The sequence below is a fragment of the Rhinopithecus roxellana genome, chromosome 1 (genome assembly GCF_007565055.1).
Source record: "Rhinopithecus roxellana isolate Shanxi Qingling chromosome 1, ASM756505v1, whole genome shotgun sequence".
NCBI classification, from domain to species: Eukaryota; Metazoa; Chordata; class Mammalia; order Primates; family Cercopithecidae; genus Rhinopithecus; species Rhinopithecus roxellana.
The window spans coordinates 124,581,535-124,602,181 of record NC_044549.1 but is presented as its reverse complement, the minus strand read 5'-3'; the positions used below and the strand labels follow the sequence as shown (position 1 = coordinate 124,602,181).

Genomic DNA, 20,647 nt, shown 5'->3' with positions numbered 1-20,647 from the left:
ACGCGATTCTCTTGCCTCAGCCTCCCGAGTACCTGGGATTACAGACATGCGCCACCATGCCCGGCTATTTTGTATTTTCAGTAGAGACGGGGTTTCTCCATGTTGGGCAGGCTGGTCTCGAACTCCTGACCTCAGGTGATCCGCCCACTTTGGCCTCCCAAAGTGCTGAGATTATAGGCGTGAGCCACCGCACCAAGCCTAAAATTATTTTGATTCTGCAGAGATGGGGGTCTCACTTTGTTGCCTAGGCTGGACTTGAACTCCTGGCTCTCACCTTGGTCTCTCAAAGTGTTGAGATGACAGGTATGAACCATGAAGCCTGGCCCTAGAGACGCTTTTTTTTTTGGGACAGAGTCTTGCTCTATCGCTCAGGCTTTGGTGAAGTGGTGCCATCTCGGCTCACTGCAAGCTCCACCTCCCGGGTTCACGCCATTCTCCTGCCTCAGTCTCCCAAGTAGCTGGGACTACAGGCGCCCACCACCATGCCCGGCTAATTTTTTGTATTTTTAGTAGAGACAGAGTTTCACCATGTTAGCCAGGATGGTCTCGAACTCCTGACCTTGTGATCTGCCCACCTCGGCCTCCCAAAGTGCTGGGATTACAGGTGTGAGCCACTGCGCCTGGCCTAGAGACACTTTTAAAGTGTTATGGAGATGTAAATAACAGCCTTTGGAAGCTTTTCCTCAGTCCCATTGATGCTTTTTTTTTTTCTTTCCCAATATGGAAAACAGCTTACTTTTTTATGATAACATATGCTCTATTTAACTCTTTTCAGAAGATGTATGTTTGATACCACCCAGAGATAACCACTAACATTTTACAAAGTAGAATCATTCTATACAAAATGAGTACAAACCTACTTTTTTTCCACTTAATAATATATCATGGACAATGCTACATGTCAATAAATATAGTCCACAGCATCACTTTAATGACTGCCTAGTATTTGAATAAATACCTCTATTGTAGTTTATTTCACCAATCCTCTCTTTAAAAATTTACTTACAAATTTTTATGTATTTATATTTTTAGAAATGGTGTCTTGCTATATGCCCAGGATAGTCTGGAACTGGTCTCAAGTGATCCTCCTGCCTCAGCCTCCCAAAGAGCTTGAGCCACAATGCCCAGCCCTATGTATAATTTTTTTTTAAGGATGTCCTGAACCAGAATAAGTTCAGAGAGACTCTGTCACCAATCCTTTTTTTTTTTTTTTTCAACTGAAAGGAAGTTTATTAAGAAAGTAAAACAATATCCTGGCTAACACAGTGAAACCCTGTCTCTACTAAAAATACAAAAAATTAGCCGGATGTGGTGGTGGTCCCCTGTAGTCCCAGCTACTCAGGAGGCTGAGGCAGGAGAATGGAGTGAACCCAGGAGGCAGAGCTTGCAGTGAGAGGAGATAGCGCTACTGCACTCCAGCCTGGGCTACAGAGTGAGACTCTGTCTCAAAAAAAAAAAAAAAAAAAAAAGTAAAGAAATAAAAGAACAGCTACTTCACAGGCAGAGCAGCCACCAGTCCTCTTTTGGTTGACACTGGGTTGCTAGCTTTTGTCTTCGGTTATAACACCACCACAACAAGCATCCTTGTGTACTTTTCCAATTATTTTTCTTGGAAAAATTCTTAGACATGAAATTGCTGTGTAATAGCATATGCATGTTTTTTAAGGCTTTTTTTTTTTTTTTTTTTTTTTTGAGGCGGAGTCTCGCTCTGTCGCCCGGACTGGAGTGCAGTGGCCAGATCTCAGCTCACTGCAAGCTCCGCCTCCCGGGTTCACACCATTCTCCTGCCTCAGCCTCCCGAGTAGCTGGGACTACAGGCGCCCGCCACCTCGCCCGGCTAGTTTTTGTATTTTTAGTAGAGACGGGGTTTCACCGTGTTAGCCAGGATGGTCTCGATCTCCTGACCTCGTGATCCACCCGTCTCGGCCTCCCAAAGTGCTGGGATTACAGGCTTGAGCCACCGCGCCCGGCCGTTTTTTAAGGCTTTTAAACACTCTGTGAAATCGTTCTTTAGAAAGTTTATCCTGCTCGCACCTGTAGTCCCCACACTTTTGGAGGCTGAGGCAGGATAACTTAAGTTCAGGAGTTCAAGACCAGCCTAGGCAACACAGTGAGACTCCTGTCTCTACAAAAATAAAATAAAATGAAAAAATTATCTGAGTGTGGTGGCACATGGGTGTGGTGGCACATGCCTGTGGTCCCAACTACTTGGGAGGCTGAGGTGGGAGGATCACTTGGGCCTGGAGGAGTCGGGGATCAAGGCTACAATGAGCCATGGTCATGCCACTGTACTCCAGCCTGGGTGCTAGAGTAAGACCCTATCTCAAAAGAAAAAAAAAGTTAAAAAATATATAAAAATGAACATTAAAAAATTAAAAAGAAAGAAAATGTCTCTCGGCCAGGCATGGTGGCTCACGCCTGTAATCCCAGCACTTTGGGAGGCCAAGGCAGGCGGATCACCTGGGGTCAGGAGTTCAAGACCAGTCTGGTCAACGTGGTGAAACTCCCGTCTCTACTAAAAATATAAAAATTAGCCAGGCGTGGTGGTATGCCTGTAATCCTAGCTACTCAGGAGGCCGAGGCAGGAGCGTTGCTTGAACCTGGAAGGCAGAGCTTGCAGTGAGCTGAGGTCGCACCACTGTACTCCAGCCTGGGCAACAGAGCAAGACTCCATCTCAAAAAAAAAAAAAAAAAGTGTCTCTCAATTCACACCTTGACTAGTGGTTTGTGTCAAGTTTGAGTTTCTTCACATCCTCACCAGCTCTAGACATCAGGGGCATTCTTTAATTCTTTGCCAGTTTGACATATGAAAAGTAATATCTCCCATGGCCTTAAGCTGTTCACGTTTCAAGCAATGATAGTGAAGAGGAGGTCCAACTGTCTGCGTTTGCCATAGAGAGTCTAGTTTTCCAAACACCAGCATTTGCTCTGCCTGGAGCATTCTCTCCTGGCTAGAAATCAGCCTGGAATCAAGCCTGTGATACAAAGACTCTAAATCCCAACTTGCCTTACAAACACATGGAGTAGATGAGGACTGACCAAAGGATGCTGGGACTTTCCCCTGGGCACTGTGGCCTGGGTCACTGAGGCTGGCAGGTGTGGAGGGGGCAGGTGAGGCTGAGTCATGCAGGACACTGGGTGTGGTTTCCTGGATCAGCTCCAGAGTTGACATGCAGGTTCCAGTAACGGGTGGCTGAGCTGGGCTAATTGCTGCTGCTGGTGCCCCAGCCCAGCCCTGCAGGTAGCAGGAGGAGGAGGAGGAGGAGGAGCATAGGATAAGAATAGCAGAAGCAGAAGGAGGAGGAGGAGGAGCGTAGGATAAGAATGAGAGGGCCGGGCGCGGTGGCTCAAGCCTGTAATCCCAGCACTTTGGGAGGCCGAGACGGGCGGATCATGAGGTCAGGAGATCGAGACCATCCTGGCTAACACGGTGAAACCCCGTCTCTACTAAAAAATACAAAAAAAAAAAAAAAAAACTAGCCGGGCGAGGTGGCAGGCGCTTGTAATCCCAGCTACTCGGGAGGCTGAGGCAGGAGAATGGCGTAAACCCGGGAGGCGGAGCTTGCAGTGAGCTGAGATCCGGCCACTGCACTCCAGCCTGGGTGACAGAGCGAGACTCCGTCTCAAAAAAAAAAAAAAAAAAAAAAAAAAAAAAAAAAAAAAAAAAAAAAAAAAAGAATGAGAGGGCAGCACTCCCAAGGGACGGCCACAGTGAGGTTCTCAAGAACTGAAAACTCACTTTCCATCTACCCTGCAGGATCCAAGGGTCCCTGGAAAGCAATGCTCATTGAATCCGCCCTCCACCCCAGGCATGAGCGCTTAAGCTGTTTCTTAACCTCTCTGAAGCCTCAGTTTGCTCATCTGTGAAATGAGGCACTCATCCTCTACCTCGTTGAGAGGTTTATATAGATGTCTTTGGAATTTCCTAGGCTGTAGCCTAGGCTGGCTTCTTTCCTTCCTTCCTTCCTTCCTTCCTTCCTTCCTTCCTTCCTTCCTTCCTTCCTTCCTTTCTTCCTTCCTTCTTTCCTTCCTTCCCTCCCTCCTTCCTTCCTCCTTCCTTCCTTTCTTTCTCTCTCTCTCTTTCTCTTTCTTTCCTTCCTTCCTTCCTTCCTTCCTTCCTCCTTCCTTCCTTCCTTCCTTCCTTCTCTCTCTCTCTTTCTTTCTTTCCTTTTGAGATAGAGTCTCGCTCTGTCGCTCAGTCTGGAGTATAGTGGCGTGATCTCAGCTCACTGCAACCTCTGCCTCCCAGGTTCAAGCAATTCTCTGCCTCAGCCTTCCAAGTAACTGGGATTACAGGCACCCGCCACCATGCCTGGCTACATTTTTTGTATTTTTAGTAGAGACGGGGTTTCATCATCTTGGCCAGGTTGGTTTTGAACTCCTGACCTCATAATTCACCCACCTCGGCCTCCCAAAGTGTTGGGATTACAGGCATGAGCCACTGCTCCTGAACTTTTTTTATTTTTTATTTTTTATTTTTTGAGATGGAATCTTGCTCTGTCGCCTGGCTGGAGTGCAGAGGCGTGATCTCGGCTCACCGCAACCTCCTCCTGGGTTCAAGCGATTCTCCTGCTTCAGCCTCCCAAGTAGCTGGGATTACAGGCACCCGCCACCAATCTCGGCTTATTTTTGTATTTTTACTAGAGATGGGGTTTCGTCATGTTGGCCAGGCTGGTCTCAAATTCCTGCCCTCAAGTGATTTACTCGCGTTAGCCTCCCAAAGTGCTGGGATTACAGGCATGAGCCACCGCGCCCAGCCACAGTCTAGGCTTCCTACTCCCCCTGAGTGACCTCTTCCCTACTGGGTCTTCTGCACGCAGCATGGAGTCATGCACACAGCAGACAGTTAATGAATACAGAGAGAATGAATGATGTATATAAAGCATAACTTGATACATTGCCTGGCACCTAGTAGATACTCAGTAAGTGGTAACCTGTCAACATGAAGCTCAAGCTCCATTCGACAAGATTTGTGACTTTGAACAAGTTACCTTTCTTTTCTAAGCTTCACTTTCCTCATCTACAAAGTGAAAAGTGTTCTACATTGAGTGCTCTGTCCTACAAATCACTGGTAGTTATGATGTAGGGACTAATTTTTTTTTTTTTTTTTTGAGATGGAATTTCGCTCTTGTTGCCCAGGCTGGAGTGCAATGGCACGATCTCGGCTCATCGCAACCTCTGCCTCCCAAGTTCAAGCAATTGTCCTGCCTCAGCCTCGTGAGTAGCTGGGATAACAGGCGTGCGCCACCACAGCTGGCTAATTCTGTGTTTTCAGTAGAGTCGGGGTTTTTCCATGTTGGTCAGGCTGGTCTCAAACCCCCAACCTCAGGTGATCTGCCTGCCTCGGTCTCCCAAAGTGCTGGGATTACAGGCGTGAGCCACTGCACCCAGCCGATGTAAGGACCAATTTAAGGTGCTTGTTCTTCCTGAGAAAAGATGGGTTGAGGGGGAAATACATGCAGAGCTATCACGGACAATGAAGTTCTGCCAACTCTCTTCCCTCAGCAGAGAGAGGAGATGGGACAAGAGTGCTGGGCAGTGGTGGCATCTTTGGGCACCCTGGGTTAAGCAGCCATGCACAGCCCAGAAGACCATGCAGAGATAGTCCAGTGTGTATGAGGGCCCATGCTATGCCATGCACTGAATTGGGTTAAAAGTCAATGGTCTTGGAGCTAAGAAAACTCAATATTTCCCAGTAAGTATCAAGGGCTCTGGTGTCCATCCCAGACCCTCATAATAGAAGGAGCTGGCTGGGCTTTCATACTCATGAGCATTCTCCCATCCCCCCAACCCACTTCATTAATTTACTTGTTAACATGCCCAACGAGACATCCTTTTGCCAAGTAGAGAGGGTACAAAATGTGCTCCTAGTCTGGGAGCAGTAGGTGGGAGAGGCTTAGATGTTTTTAACCAGGAGTTGAAATCTTAGCGCTTCTGGGGCCATACACGTACTGCATGGTGGGGACGGTGGTAAACTCAAGACTGTATGGAGCAGCCTGACTCCACTCTGACAGATTGTGGTCCAGGGAGAGCTAACTCAGCTGGGCCAAATCTTCTGATTCTTTTTTTTCACATTTATTTTTATTTTTAAATTGTTTTGAGACCAGGTCTCACTCTGGTGACTTGTAGGACAAAGCACTCGAAGTAGCACAATCTTCATTTTGTAGGTGAGGAAACTGAGGCTCAGAAAAGGAAGGTAACTTGTTCAAAGTTACAAATCATGCCCCGGCTGGATTGTGCGATCAGAGCTTACTGAAGCCTCAGCCTCCCAGGCTCAGGCGATCCTCCTGCCTCAGCCTCCTGAGTAGCTGGGACCACAGGTGCATACCACCACTCCTGGCTAAGTTTTAAAAAATTATTTGTAGAGAGAGGGTCTCCCTATTGTGCCCAGGCTGGTCTTGAACTCTTGGGCTCAAGTGATCCTCCTGCCTCGGCCTCCCTGTGTTGGGATTTCAGATGTGAGTCACCTCGCACAGCCAATTTTTTAAAAAGACAAGCCATAAATTCAGGGTTTTTTCCTGTGAAAATTTTCCTACTTTTAAAAACTTGACAACTTGGGCCAGGCGCGGTGGCTCACGCCTGTAATCCCAACACTTTGGGAGGCCAAGGCAGGCAGATCATGAGGTCAGCAGATCGAGACCATTCTGGCTAACATGGCGAAACCCCGTCTCTACTAAAAATGCAAAAAAATTAGCTGGTCATGGTGGTGCGCACCTGTAGTCCCAGCTACTTAGGAGGCTGAGGCAAGAGAATGGCGTGAACCTGGGAGGTAGAGGTTGCAGTGAGCTGAGATGGCGCCACTGCACTCCAGCCTGGGCAACAGAGCATGACTCCGTCTCAAAAACAAAATTTCTTTGTGACTGTGGCAAACATATCTGTAGTAGAAGTCATGGTGGGTAGTTAGTTCAGTGGAGCTCTTATGGGCCAGTGGCAAATGGTGGCGGGGTGGCTTCCTGAGTGCAACTTGTACAGTGGTCCCACAGGGCCCTGCACTTGGAGGAGGACCGCACCTCACACATGGTTCATGCTCTGCTCTGCTATTGCCATTTTGAAATTTTTAATTATTATTTTTTACTTATTTATTTGTTGAGATAGAGTTTCGCTCTTGTTGCCCAGGCTGGAGTACAGTGGCTTGATCTTGGCTCACTGCAACCTCCACCTCCCAGGTTCAAGCGGTTCTTCTGCCTCAACCTCCAGCGTGGCTAGGATTATAGGCGCACACCACCACACCCAGCTAATTTTGTTATTTTTGGTAGAGATGGGGTTTTGCCATGTTGATCAGGCTGGTCTCGAACTCCTGACCTCAGGTGATCCACCGGCCTCCCAAAGTGCTGGGATTACTGGTGTGAGCCACCACGCCCGGCCTAATAATTCTTTAACAAGGGCCCAGGCTTTCACTTTGCACTGGGCTCTGCAAATTACCAAGCCTGTCCTGACTGGAGGCAAGGGCTGAACCCATCTGGTGGTGGAAAAGGGCCAAAGAGGAGTCAGGAAATGCTTCACAGAAGGACCCCGAGGGAGGAGGCAAGTCCTGCAAGTAGGCCTGGGTGTGGCTATGTGAGACTGTGAGGTGGAAGTGTGTTGTATGCACCAGTGTGTGCAAGTGTGAGGCTGTGAATATGGTCCACGCAAGTGTGTGAGAGCAGGCAGTGTCTGTGGTGACTGCAGGGGCATGTGAGTGAGGGCTTGTGGATATTTATCTTTGTGAGTGTGAGTGTGTGTGTGACTTTGGTTCCCATGAGTGTGTATGAATGTGTGTGGTTTGTGGGGGAGGTGGTGGCCAGGGCAGGGAGAGTCACGGGGCTATTTAACAAATATTTATTGAGCACCTCCTCTGTGCCAGGCGCTGTGCAAGGTGCTGAGGTGAGTAAGCCCCAGCACTTGCCCAAAGGTGCTCACAGCCAGGCGAGGGAGAGAGATGTGTAAACAGACAACTGCAGTGAGAGAGCAGATTGAAACCAGACTCCTCAGAAATACAAACCCTTCACCCACTTCCCCCAGGAGAAGCCAGATTTCCCCAGAATTGGTGGGACAGGTGGGGCTGTGGGAAAAGCCGGGAACTGTCCCAGGAGGCCGACCCCAGCCCCTCCTCAGGCACACCCAAACACCACAGGAGGGGTGACCTCCCTCTGACCTGCACAGCGACACACCCAATCCCACAGAAGCAGATAAGAGGTGACCAGCAGCTCCAGCAGGGTAGGATATAAACAGCCCGGCCCTGTGGCTTCCTCCCCACCCCCACTCCCCAGCCCAGGACACACCTGAGGGGATGCAGACTGGGGTGGGCGAGAGACGGGCCGTCTCCTGCTAGGAGGAGTCCATTCGGAGGTCCCTGGGCTGGTGAGCGTTGGGGTAAGGGTGTCTGGTGACTGACAGAGAGGGCAGCACAGAGGCCAGCCCAGGGGTCTGTGCCAGGACTATGCAGCATCCTGAGGGGTGAGAGGGGAGAGAACTGTTGGGGAGAAAGACGTCCCTCCCAGAGCAGCTGTCTTCTGGGCTGTCCCAGGCGCTGCCCAGGTGGCCTCACTGAGCTGCAGCGTGGGGGCAGGCATGCTGTCAGTTGGTCCCTGCTTTCACCCAGCCAGTGACTTCGGCCCACCTTGTCGGTAAAATGGGGACGCCCGGTCTCCTCAGAGAGCTGTGGGGCGGATCAAATGAGATAATGGGATGAGGAAAACACCTCATAAACCGCAAATGGCAGGACAAAGGTCAGTGCGCAGCGGGCAGCACCTGCCCTCAGCCCTCCAGAAGAGGGTGAAGGGGCTGAGCGCCATATTCCCAGCCCTCCTCCCTGCTACGATTTCCTTTAGGAGCTGAAGACGCTGGGAGTCAAGGGAGGCCGAACAAGCATGTCCCAGGGTTCAGAGGCCCCTCCCCCACTTCTTGGCTAGGTGACTTCAGGCCACACTGGGTTACCTCTCTTCTTTTTTTCTGAGTCTCGTTCTGTCGCCAGGCTGGAGTGCAGTGGCGCGATCTCGGCTCACTGCGACCTCCACCTCCTGGGTTCAAGTGATTCTCCTGCCTCAGCCTCCTGAGTTGCTAGGACTACAGGCGCGTGCCAGCATGCCCAGCTAATTTTTGTATTTTTAGTAGAGACGGGGTTTCACCGTGTTGGCCATGATGGCCTGGATCTTCTGACCTCGTGATCCTCCTGCCTCGGCCTCCCAAAGTACTAGAATTACAGGCATAAATCATCGTGCCCAGCTGGGCCACATCTCTTAAGGGTGCAAGGACCCTGAGATATTGTGGCTAGGGAAACTAGACCAGAGTCTAATGCATAACTTTCAAGAAATGGGGTCATTTTTAGACTGAGTAGCTGTGAAAGCTTCCCCAGCTTCTGAGGCTAAACCTACGCCCTGGCCCGCATCCCCTTTGTCTAACTGGCTCACACTTCAGAAGGGAAATGTAAATAAAAGTCTTTTTCCAAATGGCTCCAGGATTCTGGGTTCTCTCATGATCTCACTTTTCTCTCCAATCAACTTCCCCACTCTCTTTTCTACCATTTCTTGCTTCTCCAGAGCAAGCTGCATTTCTAGAAATCCACACACAAGCTTTAGTTTTTCTACGATCCCTTCTTTACCCACATCACTTCAGCCAATAATCTGGTTGGTATTTCCAAGACAACAGAGCAGTATTTCAAACTCATGAATGGGATTTTAATGTGCTTTATGGAATTTTAAGCCTCAAACTTAAGGAACTTTTCACCTGGAAAGCATTCTTCATAAGTAACATCAATGAACTGTCCTCCCTAAAACCTAGACACATTATCGCTGTGGAAGCAGAATAATAGTTCTAGAGTTGGCTGAGGATTAGGTTAGGAGAGCCTACACCAGGAAAAGCTCCCAGGAAACAGTTTTAGGACAGAATCAAGGCACACGTGTGGAACCTCTTTCCGCATCTGTCAAATGGGGATACTGCGTCTCCTCTCTCCTTGGGAGAGGATTAAATGAGCCAGAGTGGGCCAGCACAGTGCCTGGCATGAGACTACACTTTCAATGGGTGCTATACTCACTACCTGGGTAACAGGATCATTCGCATCCCAATATACCCATGTAACAAACCTGCACACGTACCTCCTAAATCTAGAGTAATAGTTGCAATTATTAAATAAAGAGAAACAGGCTATACTTTCAACAAATGCCGACTCCTTCCCTCATTCTTTCTCAGCAAGTACTCATCTCCATTATGTTTTTTTTTTTTTTTTTTTTTTTTTTTCCTTTACAAGATCCTAACTCTGATTTTGTCAGACTCAAAAGCTGGGATTTATTTATATTACAGATAGACAGCTTACAGCCCACTTGGCTGGAATGCAAAACCATCTATTCCACAAGGCCGGCCATGCAATTCTAGACATCTTGAGAACATCAGGTCCAAACCCTAGCCTTATAGGAAGAATCAGTCCCAAACAGGACAGACTTGGTCAAGGTCAAGGTCACCCAAGTGGTGTCGCGACAGCAGGATGTTCCTGACCTCAGTTTTCTGAGTTCATGTCCTTGCTTGCATGAAGTCTTGTAAGCGTTCTCTGACAGTCTCACCTGCTTCCTTTGTTCGCCTCCCAGCCCAGTCCACGTGTCTGTAAGCCCAAACCTGCTACAGGAAATCTATAACTCCTCTCTTCGTCAGCCTTTACCCTCACCCTCAGCCTGGTAGACCTGCATTCTCCTCCCCTCCAACCTCTTGACCATATTCGATCCAAAGGCCCAAATTTCAGTACACAGGTAGCTAAGACAAAGGTTAGAAAAAGCCCAGAAGGCACTTTATTGGAGGTCTCTGCCTCCATTCACAGGAGAAAGGAGCCGGGAGTCCCATCCTGAGGGTTCCAGCATCAGCCCACTGGAGAGCCTGGAACAGTCCAGCACTCTGTGGGAGAGGAGTGGGAGAGGGGAATGTTTTAGAAAAAATAGATCTCTATGTACATCTGACATATTTATAGCACATAAATTAGGGAGTGCTCTGACCCCTGCCCGTGGAGCCCAAGCACTGAGCAGGGAGGTGAACGCCAGTCTAGAAAGAAGGTGCTGGAGCCCCTGCTCTGTCCTCTCCATTACGGTGCTCCCCTAGGGCCTCCCCAGGCCTCCTTGGCTCAGTCCAGGTGTCTGCAGGAGGAAGGTGTTGTCTGTATTTACTGAGACTGGGTTTGAGGAGGCACCAGATTAAAGGAGACACATCTGCAGCTATACAGTCAGCTTCAAACCCCAGGGCTTGTAATTCCAAGAGAAGGGTGGGTAGGCGAGGCCATAGTCTCCGAGTCCCAGGATGATGGCTGACAATACACCAAAACTTCAGCTTCTCTCCACAGCACAGCTGGGAGCATTCCCCAGTGGAGGGGCCATCTGGCCTGCCTGTCCTCCCAGGAAGGTTTGCAGGCCTCGAGTGGTCGTGAGTTTGGTCCCAGGTATAGTTCCAACCCTCAGTTCCGATTCTGGAGAACCTCTTCCTCCTTCCAGCCACTTGAGTTTTTGCCAAACTTGTAGACGAGTCGCCGGCCATCCACCCGTTCCAGGATCTCCCGTTTGTAGTAGTACCTGGGTGGGGAGAAGGATGGTCAGAGGTGCTTAGGCAGGAAACGGGCCCCAAGTTGCCAGCCCTCCCACCTAGTTTGCGTTACCCTCAGGTGACCCATGCCCACTGGTATCTGCCTAAGCTGAGCCTGACTCACACTTCTTGAACTCCTCTGTTCTTCCCACCCGTAAGCAGAAGCTCTGTCCCTATACTGGCCAGTAACTGTGCCCAGGACACATGGCTCTCTGCTCTTGCTTCTTTGTATCCTATGGCTATGACTGGGGTCTGATCATTAAAGTACATGATTTTTAAGGCCAGGTGGCTGGGCACGGTGGCTCACACCTGTAATTCCAGCATTTTGGGAGGCCGAGACAGGCAGATCACTTGAGGTCAGGAATTCAAGACTAGCCTGGCCAACAGGGTGAAACCCCCATCTCTACTAAAAATACAAAAATTAGCTGGGCATGGTGGCAGGTGCCTGTAATCCCAGCTACTTGGGAGGCTGAGGCATAAGAATCACTTGAACTTGGGAGGCAGAGGTTGTAGCGAGCCAAGATTGTACCACTGCACTCCAGCCTGGTCAACAGAGCAAGACCCTATCTCAAAAAAAAAAAAAAAAAAAAAAAAAGAAGAAGAAGAAGAAGAAAAAAGAAAAGGCCAGGCACAGTGGTTCACACCTGTAATCCCAGCACTTTGGGAGGCCAAGGCAGGACAGTCATTTGAGACCAGGGGTTTGAGACTGGCCTGGCCAACACAGAGACCCTTGTCTCTATTTAAAAAAGAAAAAAAAAAAAAAAAAGGAAAGAAAGTACATGATTTTAAGGCTGGATGGGACCTTAAGATGACCTACTCTACCCCTGGACATAGGAGGAAACTGAGGCCCAGAGAAAAGCAACCTAAGTGCTTCGACGAGGAGAGAGCCAGGCCCTGGGTGGGCACAGCTCCCGCCCACTTCCCGACTCTCCAGGTGCCTTCCTGAGGACCAGCCTCACAGGTGATACAAGAAATGTTGCTGTTAGCTCAAGCACACTGTGTCTGCTGTCTGCCAGGCTAAAACTTTCTCCATGTTGTCATTTAATCCACCAAGTAGGCCAACCCAGATGTTGTCCTCACTCTACAGGACTCAGCCTTGTTGCATGAAGCCAAGTGGCATCCAGGAGGAGGGCAGTGGGAGTGTGAGCACTGTCCCCGTGTCTGGCTGCATGGTGAGGGTCCTGGCCGCCAGCTCACCTCATGGCCCGGCTCAGCTTCTCATAGGTCATGTTGCTGTTCTTTTTCTTTTGGCCCCACAGTTGGGCCACAGCCTCGGAGCGCAGGAACTTGAAGACGCCTTCATGCCGATTCTCCCACTTCATGAGGCCCTCATTGAGCTCTGGGTGGATGAGGATGTCCCGGATGAACTCCCACAGGTGGGTACCTCTGGGTGCTACAAGGCCAGCCTCCATCAGTTTGCCATCCAGGTGTCCCCTCTCACTCAAGGCCAGCTGGCCCTGCCCGCCCCAGCGCACTGCTGCCTCGGCCACAGCATGGAGCAAGCCCCTGCAGAGTGCCCTCTGTGTGGGTACTGCAGTGACTGCTTTTCTCCTCAGCCCACGTGAGCACCCACCAGCTACCTCCTTACACCGAGGGTGTCTCAGAAGGCAGCACAGTGGTCAAATGCAGAGAAGGCTGGAGTCAGTGGACAGGACTCTAGTGCCATGAGCCTCCCCCTGGGAGCCTTATTTCCTCCTCCTTTCCAGGACCACCAAGCCAGGCTCTGTAATTAGGTGGTGACCAATACCATAGAGCCCCCAGCTTGTGCACAGCCTTAACAAAGGCCGCGCGGAGGCCAGAGAAAACGGGAGAAAGGATACCCACAATGACCCGCAGTGCCCCAGGAAGCACCTCAGCCTCGGTGCAGGGAGGACCCAGGTGCCCCTGGAGCTCACCGTGCTTGCTCTTCTTGCCCTCGAGACAGTCCCAGTACTCTTTGCTCAGCTTTCGGGGTCGGCCTCGTTTCCGCTTCCCGTGCTTGGGATCCCCCTTCTTGCAGTCAGGAAAGCCATCTGTGGGGACGGTGGTGGAAGATCAAGGAGGGCAAGGGGGGAGTTAGGGAAAGCAGCCCCTCTACAGGAAAAGGCTGCAGAAAGAGCCGGGCCCTCTGTACACTGCTAAATGGGACACTCTCTTGGGGACCTCCCTCGACTCACCTCTGGGGAAGAGCTTGCCGTCCGTGGGATCCAGGTCCACGTCACTTCCACCGGAGTCTGAGGAGTGGGAGCTCCGAGAAGCACCAGTCCCTGGGGGGTGGGGTCAGAGTAAGTCCCCTGCCGGCCCACCCTCTGCTGAACCATGCTCCTGGCTCTCAGGACACACTTCCCAGCCTGTTCCTATTCCTGCCAGAAGGCCTGAGTTCTGGTGCTGGGAGCCAGAGGGAACCAGGGACACTTTGGGGAAGAGAGGTTGTGGCCCAGAGAGGACTCTCACCTGCGGTGGAGACGTCAGAGCTGCCGGGGGAGGGGGCTCCTGCACCACAGCTGCCGGGGTGGTAGGGGCTGGCTTGCTGACTGTCGTCCAGCAGCTCCTGGGCAAAGGGGCTGCCCTGGTCTGGGAAGAGGAGGTGAGAACTCAGAGAGGGCTCAGGGGACCAGACCAGGACAGGTGAGGCTGCCCATGGGTCTGATGACCTGCTGCAATTTTTCTAATTGAGGGAGGAAGAAGTCCGGGGAGGGGGTCATCTTTAGCACTCTGTGGAGGGGCAGGGATGGGACAAGACAGGCTGGGGAAGGAAGGAGAAAACGGGTTCTCACCAAAGGGCCCTGGGTCTAGGGCCTCCTGGAAAGCCATGCCATCCTTCTCCAGCAGCTCAATGATCCAGCTGAGCTCATCAGAAGAGCTGGAAGCTGACAAGGAAGGAAGGAAGGAAGGGTCACACTCCCTTCATCCCTCCCTCAAGAGCTCTCTCTGGCTGTGCCTCTGGCCCAGAGCTCCAGGGCCTGCCCACTGTCACACTGAACTCAACTCAGCTCAACATATGGAGCTGCTCCCCCGCTTCCAGGGGCCTGGACTCACTGAGGTCTCGTAGCTGGGCATGGAGTTGGTCCCCCAGAGGCCCAAAGACCAGACGCAGCTCCTCAAGGGCACAATTGCAGAGGGTGGCCCCGTCCATGTCACACCGTGAGAAGTCAATGGCGCTTGCGTCGTACTTGTTCTTCTCCACTTGGTAGCTGATCCAGTCCAGAACCTGTGTCTTCGACCAGAACTGGGGCTGTTCCCCCGACCAGCTGGTCTTCTCTGCAAGGGCCAGGCATGGCAACAGGCTCAGCCCAGGCCACCCAGCAGACCTGACAGCCCTGTTTTGTTTCTTTGTTTGGTGTTTTTTTTTTTTTTTTTTTTTGAGATGGAGTCTCGCTGTGTCGCCCAGGCTGGAGTGCAGTGGCCGGATCTCAGCTCACTGCAAGCTCCGCCTCCCGGGTTCACGCCATTCTCCCGCCTCAGCCTCCAAGTAGCTGGGACTACAGGTGCCCGCCACCTCACCCGGCTAGTTTTTTGTATTTTTAGTAGAGATGGGGTTTCACCATGTTAGCCAGGATGGTCTTGATCGCCTGACCTCCTGATCCACCCGCCTTGGCCTCCCAAAGTGCTGGGATTACAGGCTTGAGCCACCGCGCCCGGCCTTGTTTGTTTGTTTGTTTGTTTTTTGCAATGGAGTTTCGCTCCTGTCGCCCAGGCTGGGGTGCAATGGCGCGATCTCACCTCACTGCAACCTCCACCTCCTGGGTTCAAGCAATTCTCCCGCGTCAGCCTCCCGAGTAGCTGGGCTTACAGGTGCCCACCACCAAGATGGGCTAAAAAATTTTTTGTATTTTTAGTAGAGATGGGGTTTCACCATGTTGGCCAGGCTGGTCTCCAACTCTTGACCTCAGGTGATCCGCCCGGCTCAGCCTCCCAAAGTGCTGGGAATACAGGTGTGAGCCACCATTCTCAGCCCACACAGCCCCATTCCTGGAGCACACTGGGGATTCACGCCTCAGCCCTTGGAGCCATCCCAAGAGTAGGGGCAGGAGGTAGCATTCACAACACCCTTGTCCTAGTATCTGACACCTCCCTCTGACTGTCACAGCCCCACAACCCCCAGCACCTCAGTCACTAAGTCTCAGCCTCTAGCCCTGGAATTCGCCCAGAGACCCTCCTCCCTGCCCATTCTCCCATTTGTCTAACAGGACCTTAGATGGATCTGTCTCCCACACCGTGCCCCATCCCACCCCGCTGAGACCCACCTGTACCCTCCAATGACATCTGGGGGTTGCTCAGGGTCAGCACCAAGTCATCGGCCCCAAAGGCGGCAGCAGGGGGAACAGGGGCCAGGGTGGAGTCATCTGAGCTGTACATCGCACTGACGTAGTTGCTAAAAATGTTGCTAATCTCACAGGTTGCAGCCATGAGGCTACCTGTGGATAGGGGGAGAGGGGATGAGGTTGGTGAGGGGACGAGGGTCCTCTCCTTACACTCCCAGCTACTCTGCTTTGCCCAATGATGGGCAAGAGTAGCCCCCAGGGGCAGGAAGATCATCAACCTGCGGACACCCTCTCTTCAAGAAGGGCTCCAAGATCTCAGACCAGGGCAGGACCACAGGAGCCTCCAGCTGGACTTCCCTCCTCAGATCTCTGGGGCCCTGGAGCCAGAATGGCAGCGTCGTGGCCATTCTGCCCTCCCAGAGACAATCTCTCTCTGTTCTTCGACACTTAGAACACCTATGCTCTTGCTCGGAGATCCTAGACTGGAGTGCGCAGATTCAGAACCGCAAATCCTCTGGACCCCTCTGCAGTTTCCCAAGAGCTGTTCTAGGGAATGACAGACAGGGAATCCTACCGGAGTGGTGGAGTCTGGCTGTGGCAGGCAGGCCGGCAGTCAGGCTTAAGCCGCAGGTGGGAGAGAAATCCAGTTCTGCCAGGTAGTGCTGAGGTGTCTGGCCGCTGTGATCCCCTACCTGGCTCTAAATAGAGCCTGGAGGGAGCTCCTCCCTGAGCTCAGGCCTTTATAGTACGTCCCCTGCAGTAACCTGAGCTGGTGGCTCATTGGACGGAGGGGATTTCCTGGCCTTCAGACTGGGCTCCTGGCCCCAGGTGATTTGCATATTCAGTGCCACTTGGCCCGGATCTTAGCAGGCGGTGCTGGGAAATCAGGCCCGGCTGGTTTAATGATTGTCAGAGTCTGTCATCCCGCACCCTCTGGGGTTGGGCACAGGGCACTAGCCTGGGCAGGTGGCGGGAACATTGCTGGGGTGGGCATCTGTGCTTTCTGCTGCCCTCTGGCCCAGGAAAATCCTCCCAGGGGCCAGGCCAGAGATGGGCCAGGCAGGGGGAGGGAAAGTGAGGGACTGTGAACCCCTGGCTGACCTGGATCAGAAAGCTGCTGGCCCCTAAATTCCAGAGATTCGGCAACAAAGAGGCCTAGTAGGGAGAGGAGTTACTAGGTTTAGGGGTTTTTCCCAGAACACCCAGGACTCTGGCCAGGGGCTGGCAGGTGCTCCAGGCTCAACGCTGGGCAATACTCATGGATTAATTGGTGGTGGCTGGGCCTGCCAGCCTAGCCTTGGCTCCAGGGTCCCCACTAAAGGGGTCCTTCTCCAGCACTCAATCTGTTGGCAAGGTCTTCACTACCATCACCTGCCTGGACTGCATCCAAGCATCCGGGTTGCTGCAGTCACTCCTGAAGAGACCCGGCTCTGTTTGAAAGTTCTTCCCTCAGCGCCTGCTGAAGCCCTCCCTGCCAGAGTTGCCAGAATCCACACGGATAACTTCATCCCTGCTCTCTGGACTCCATCTAATCTCTGGTTCACTCTGCCCAGTTTTCCAGTGCCTTCTGCTGCCCTCTAGTGGTCAGAAGCCTGACTATCTGGGTCACGTCATTCAAAGAAGAGGGAACGCATAGTATTAATATATTTACCAAGCACTTTTCTTTTTTTTTTTTTTTTCTTTTTTTTTTTTTTGAGACGGAGTCTTGCTCTGCCGCCCAGGCTGGAGTGCAGTGGCCAGCTCTCAGCTCACTGCAAGCTCCGCCTCCCGGGTTCACACCATTCTCCTGTCTCAGCCTCCCCAGTAGCTGGGACTACAGGCGCCCGCCTCGTCGCCCGGCTAGTTTTTTGTATTTTTTAGTAGAGACGGGGTTTCACCGTATTAGCCAGGATAGTCTCGATCTCCTGACCTCGTGATCCGCCCGTCTCGGCCTCCCAAAGTGCTGGGATTACAGGTTTGAGCCACCGCGCCCGGCACCAAGCACTTTTCAACATAGTCTCTCATTTAATCCTCACACCAAAAAAGTCGTGTAAGGAATGCATGGTTACTCCCATTTTATAGACAAGAAAGTTGCAGCGTGGAGGGTTCCCTTAGAATGGCTTGCCCAGGCCACACAGAGTTGGTGAAGGGGTGGGGCTGAGATTCACACCCAGGTATGCAGGTGTGTTGTACACGAAACCCTTGCTCTTTCCCTGCACAGGACTCAGAGCCTTCCCTCCCAGCTCCATGGCCAGAGCCCTTGCCTTCCCTGTGGGCAGAGTCCCCCATGTCTGTGGTTGTCTCTATGGACTCAGCCTGAAACACAATGGACAGGGTCTTATAGACCCTCCTTGAGATCCTGAATGGGGTAATACAGGTGGCTGAGGCAGGAGACTTGTAGCCAACATCTGCAACTGTGTCATCTTGGGTGAGACCCTTGGAGTCTATGCTTGTTTCCTCATCTATAAAAAATGAGGTTGTCTGAATTTAATAATCCCTAAGATCTCTTCCAGATCTAGCATTTTGTTTGTTTTGTTTTGAGGTGGAATCTTGTTCTGTCACCCAGGTTGGAGTGCAGTGGCGCGATCTCTGCTCACTGCAACCTCTGCCTCCTGGGTTCAAGCAATTCTCCTGCCTCAGCTTCCCAAGTAGCCAGGATTACAGACCACCGCCACACCCGGCTTTTTGTATTTTTAGTAGAGATGGGGTTTCACCGTGTTAGTCAGGATGGACTCGATCTCCTGACCTTGTGATCTGCCTGCCTCGGCCTCCCAAAGTACTGGGATTACAGGCATGAGCCACCGTGCCTAGCCCAGATTTAGATTTTTATGCATCTAAAAATGTAGGATCCGGTGGCTCACACCTGTAATCACTCCATCTCAAAAAAAAAAAAAAAAAAAAAAAAAAAAAAAAAAAAAATGTAGGATCTGTATGACCCACCTCCATTAATGCATAACTTGCGGAGTTCCTGGCCACCCTCAGCCAGGGTGGGTAAATGGTTACTCAAACAAAAGGTGACTCCACCTTCCACAGATACTCCTTTCTTTAACTCTATAGCCTGAGGACGAAGAAAGTCCTGCCCAGAGAATCTGCTTCTTACCTTCCTCCTGTCTGAAGCGCCTGGGTGCCTAGGAGAGAGTTAATGTCCAGGATTCCCCCCCAACCCCACCCCCACCCCCCACCCCCGCACTGGGCCAGTGCAGGCAGGAGAGCCTGGGGCTCAGTAGGATTTTCCCCAGCCCTTCAGGGGACCTCCCCCAAGGAGCCTGAGGCAGGCACACCCTCCACCCAGTCCCTCACCCAGGAATGTGGGAGAACCGGCTTCTAGCCCCAGGGTTGCTCACGTGCTCCCTGCCCTGAAGAGTATGTGGCTGGGGCTCCCAGGATGGCAGGGTGAAGAGGAGGATGTATGAGAAAAATGAGAAGGCTGTCAGCTCCCTTGCCTTCTTGGGGCTTCCTCACCGGTGACATGGAGCTGAGATAAGGAATCCCTACAGACTAGCAGCTTGAGATAAGTGGGAAAGACTTGGATTTGAGGTCAGTGCCTTGGAAGCATGGGGATGGGGGTGGGGAGAAGATTCCAGGATAGTGGTCAAGAGAGCTACGGAGCAGGATGCCAGGGGCTTCCCAGTACTCTGTGATGGCAAAAACAGCCCACTGGCCTCCCCTCTCCCCACGGAGCTTGCCCACATGGCAGCACAGCCTCATCTTTGGGATGGGAGGATGTCCTACAAAAGGACAGCCACATCCATTAGGCCTGTCGGGTACAAAGGTGGTGAGGCAGGCTACACAGCTCAGGATACCCATGCTATGAAATGGGACCCCACAAAGTTAGTGGAGTCACAGAACGGCTGTTAGAAGAAGGACTTCCAGCCTTTCCTTCCAGTGACCCTTCATGATTACTGGGCCTGTTGGTGCTATAGGTTTCTGTAAAGAGCAAGGAAAGATAGCTACTGATAAGCTAGATACCAGGTTGGGGAGAGGGGGAGGCAACTGGATAGCCCTAAAATAGTCCTTGTCAATAACATATTGCCAGGAACAGTCCTGAAAGAGCCACAGGAGTTTGCTGTCAAAATGCCAGTGCCTAGAGTAGCTCTTCCGATCCTGGGCCTCCAGATTCCTCTCCTGTGACCCACATCGCCCTCTCTGATGGTGAAGTTGAGTGTGCCATGGGGCAGAGGCCTCTCCAGTCTACCACTTGGTCACCACTAGTCCCTTGCTCTTGCTGAGTAAAAGCAAATCGACTCATTCCCAACCCTTGTGCAGGGGAGGGAGAAAGCCTGTTTGATAACCTAAAGCCGAGGACAGAGCAGAGCTGCGAACAGAGGCTGGTTCAGGGGTGCCCTGTATTTAAAGAAAGGCAACTGAAACACACTAAATATTTCTTCCAACCCTCCCCTCATCCCACTCCCAAACCCAGATTGCTAACTGTTTAGGTCCCCATGTTGAGGCCAGGAAATCAGAATTTAGTGCTAAGTTCTAAAAGACTACTGATTACCACGCCATTCAAATAGTCATCCAGGAGCAAAGACAGGCGAGGCCCAGTGAAGCCTTGGGGATGGGAAGAAGGGTAGAGAAAAAGTCGTTAAGACAGTTTTTTATTTTTATTTTTGAGACAGGGTCTCACTCTGTCACTCAGGCTGGAGTTCAGTGGCACAGTCAAGACTCACTGTGGCCTTGACCTCTTGGGCTTAAGTGACCCTCCTGCCTCAGACTCCTGAGTAGCTGAAACCACAGGCATGCACCACCACGCCCAGCTATCTTTTTTTTTTTTTTTTTTTTTTTTAGAAGTCTTGCTCTGTCACCCAGGCTGGAGTGCAGTGGCATGATCTCAGCTCACTGCAACCTCCACCTCCCAGGTTCAAGTGATTCTCCTGCCTCAACCTCCC

General features: G+C 51.6%; 1 protein-coding gene across 2 annotated transcripts; it reads right to left on the bottom strand.

Annotated features, from left to right (window-relative positions):
• Positions 1 to 10,730: 10,730 nt before the first annotated feature.
• On the bottom strand, positions 10,731 to 16,558 carry ELF3 (E74 like ETS transcription factor 3). 2 transcript variants are annotated; one of them, XM_010378851.1, is made up of 9 exons: positions 16,354 to 16,558; positions 15,762 to 15,932; positions 14,554 to 14,775; positions 14,292 to 14,384; positions 13,969 to 14,088; positions 13,692 to 13,781; positions 13,431 to 13,547; positions 12,733 to 12,928; positions 10,731 to 11,525 (listed from the first exon to the last, which is right to left on the bottom strand). In XM_010378851.1, exons 2-9 carry the CDS (start codon positions 15,922 to 15,924, stop codon positions 11,411 to 11,413), a joined length of 1,116 nt encoding a protein of 371 aa, XP_010377153.1. In that variant the 5' UTR covers positions 15,925 to 15,932; positions 16,354 to 16,558; the 3' UTR covers positions 10,731 to 11,410. The 2 variants fall into 2 exon arrangements, with proteins under 2 accessions (XP_010377153.1, XP_010377154.1); XM_010378852.1 differs by lacking the exon at positions 14,554 to 14,775 and having other exon boundaries at positions 16,354 to 16,494.
• Positions 16,559 to 20,647: the final 4,089 nt, after the last annotated feature.

Excerpts from the sequence above, each read along its gene's own strand:
- ELF3 (XM_010378851.1), bottom strand. The coding sequence starts at position 15,924 with ATGGCTGCAACCTGTGAGATTAGCAACATTTTTAGCAACTACGTCAGT. Across the intron at positions 14,089-14,291 it reads CCTAGACCCAGGGCCCTTTG|ACCAGGGCAGCCCCTTTGCC; the intron begins GTGAGAACCCGT and ends TCCTCTTCCCAG. Across the intron at positions 13,782-13,968 it reads CTCTGACGTCTCCACCGCAG|GGACTGGTGCTTCTCGGAGC; the intron begins GTGAGAGTCCTC and ends CCCACCCCCCAG.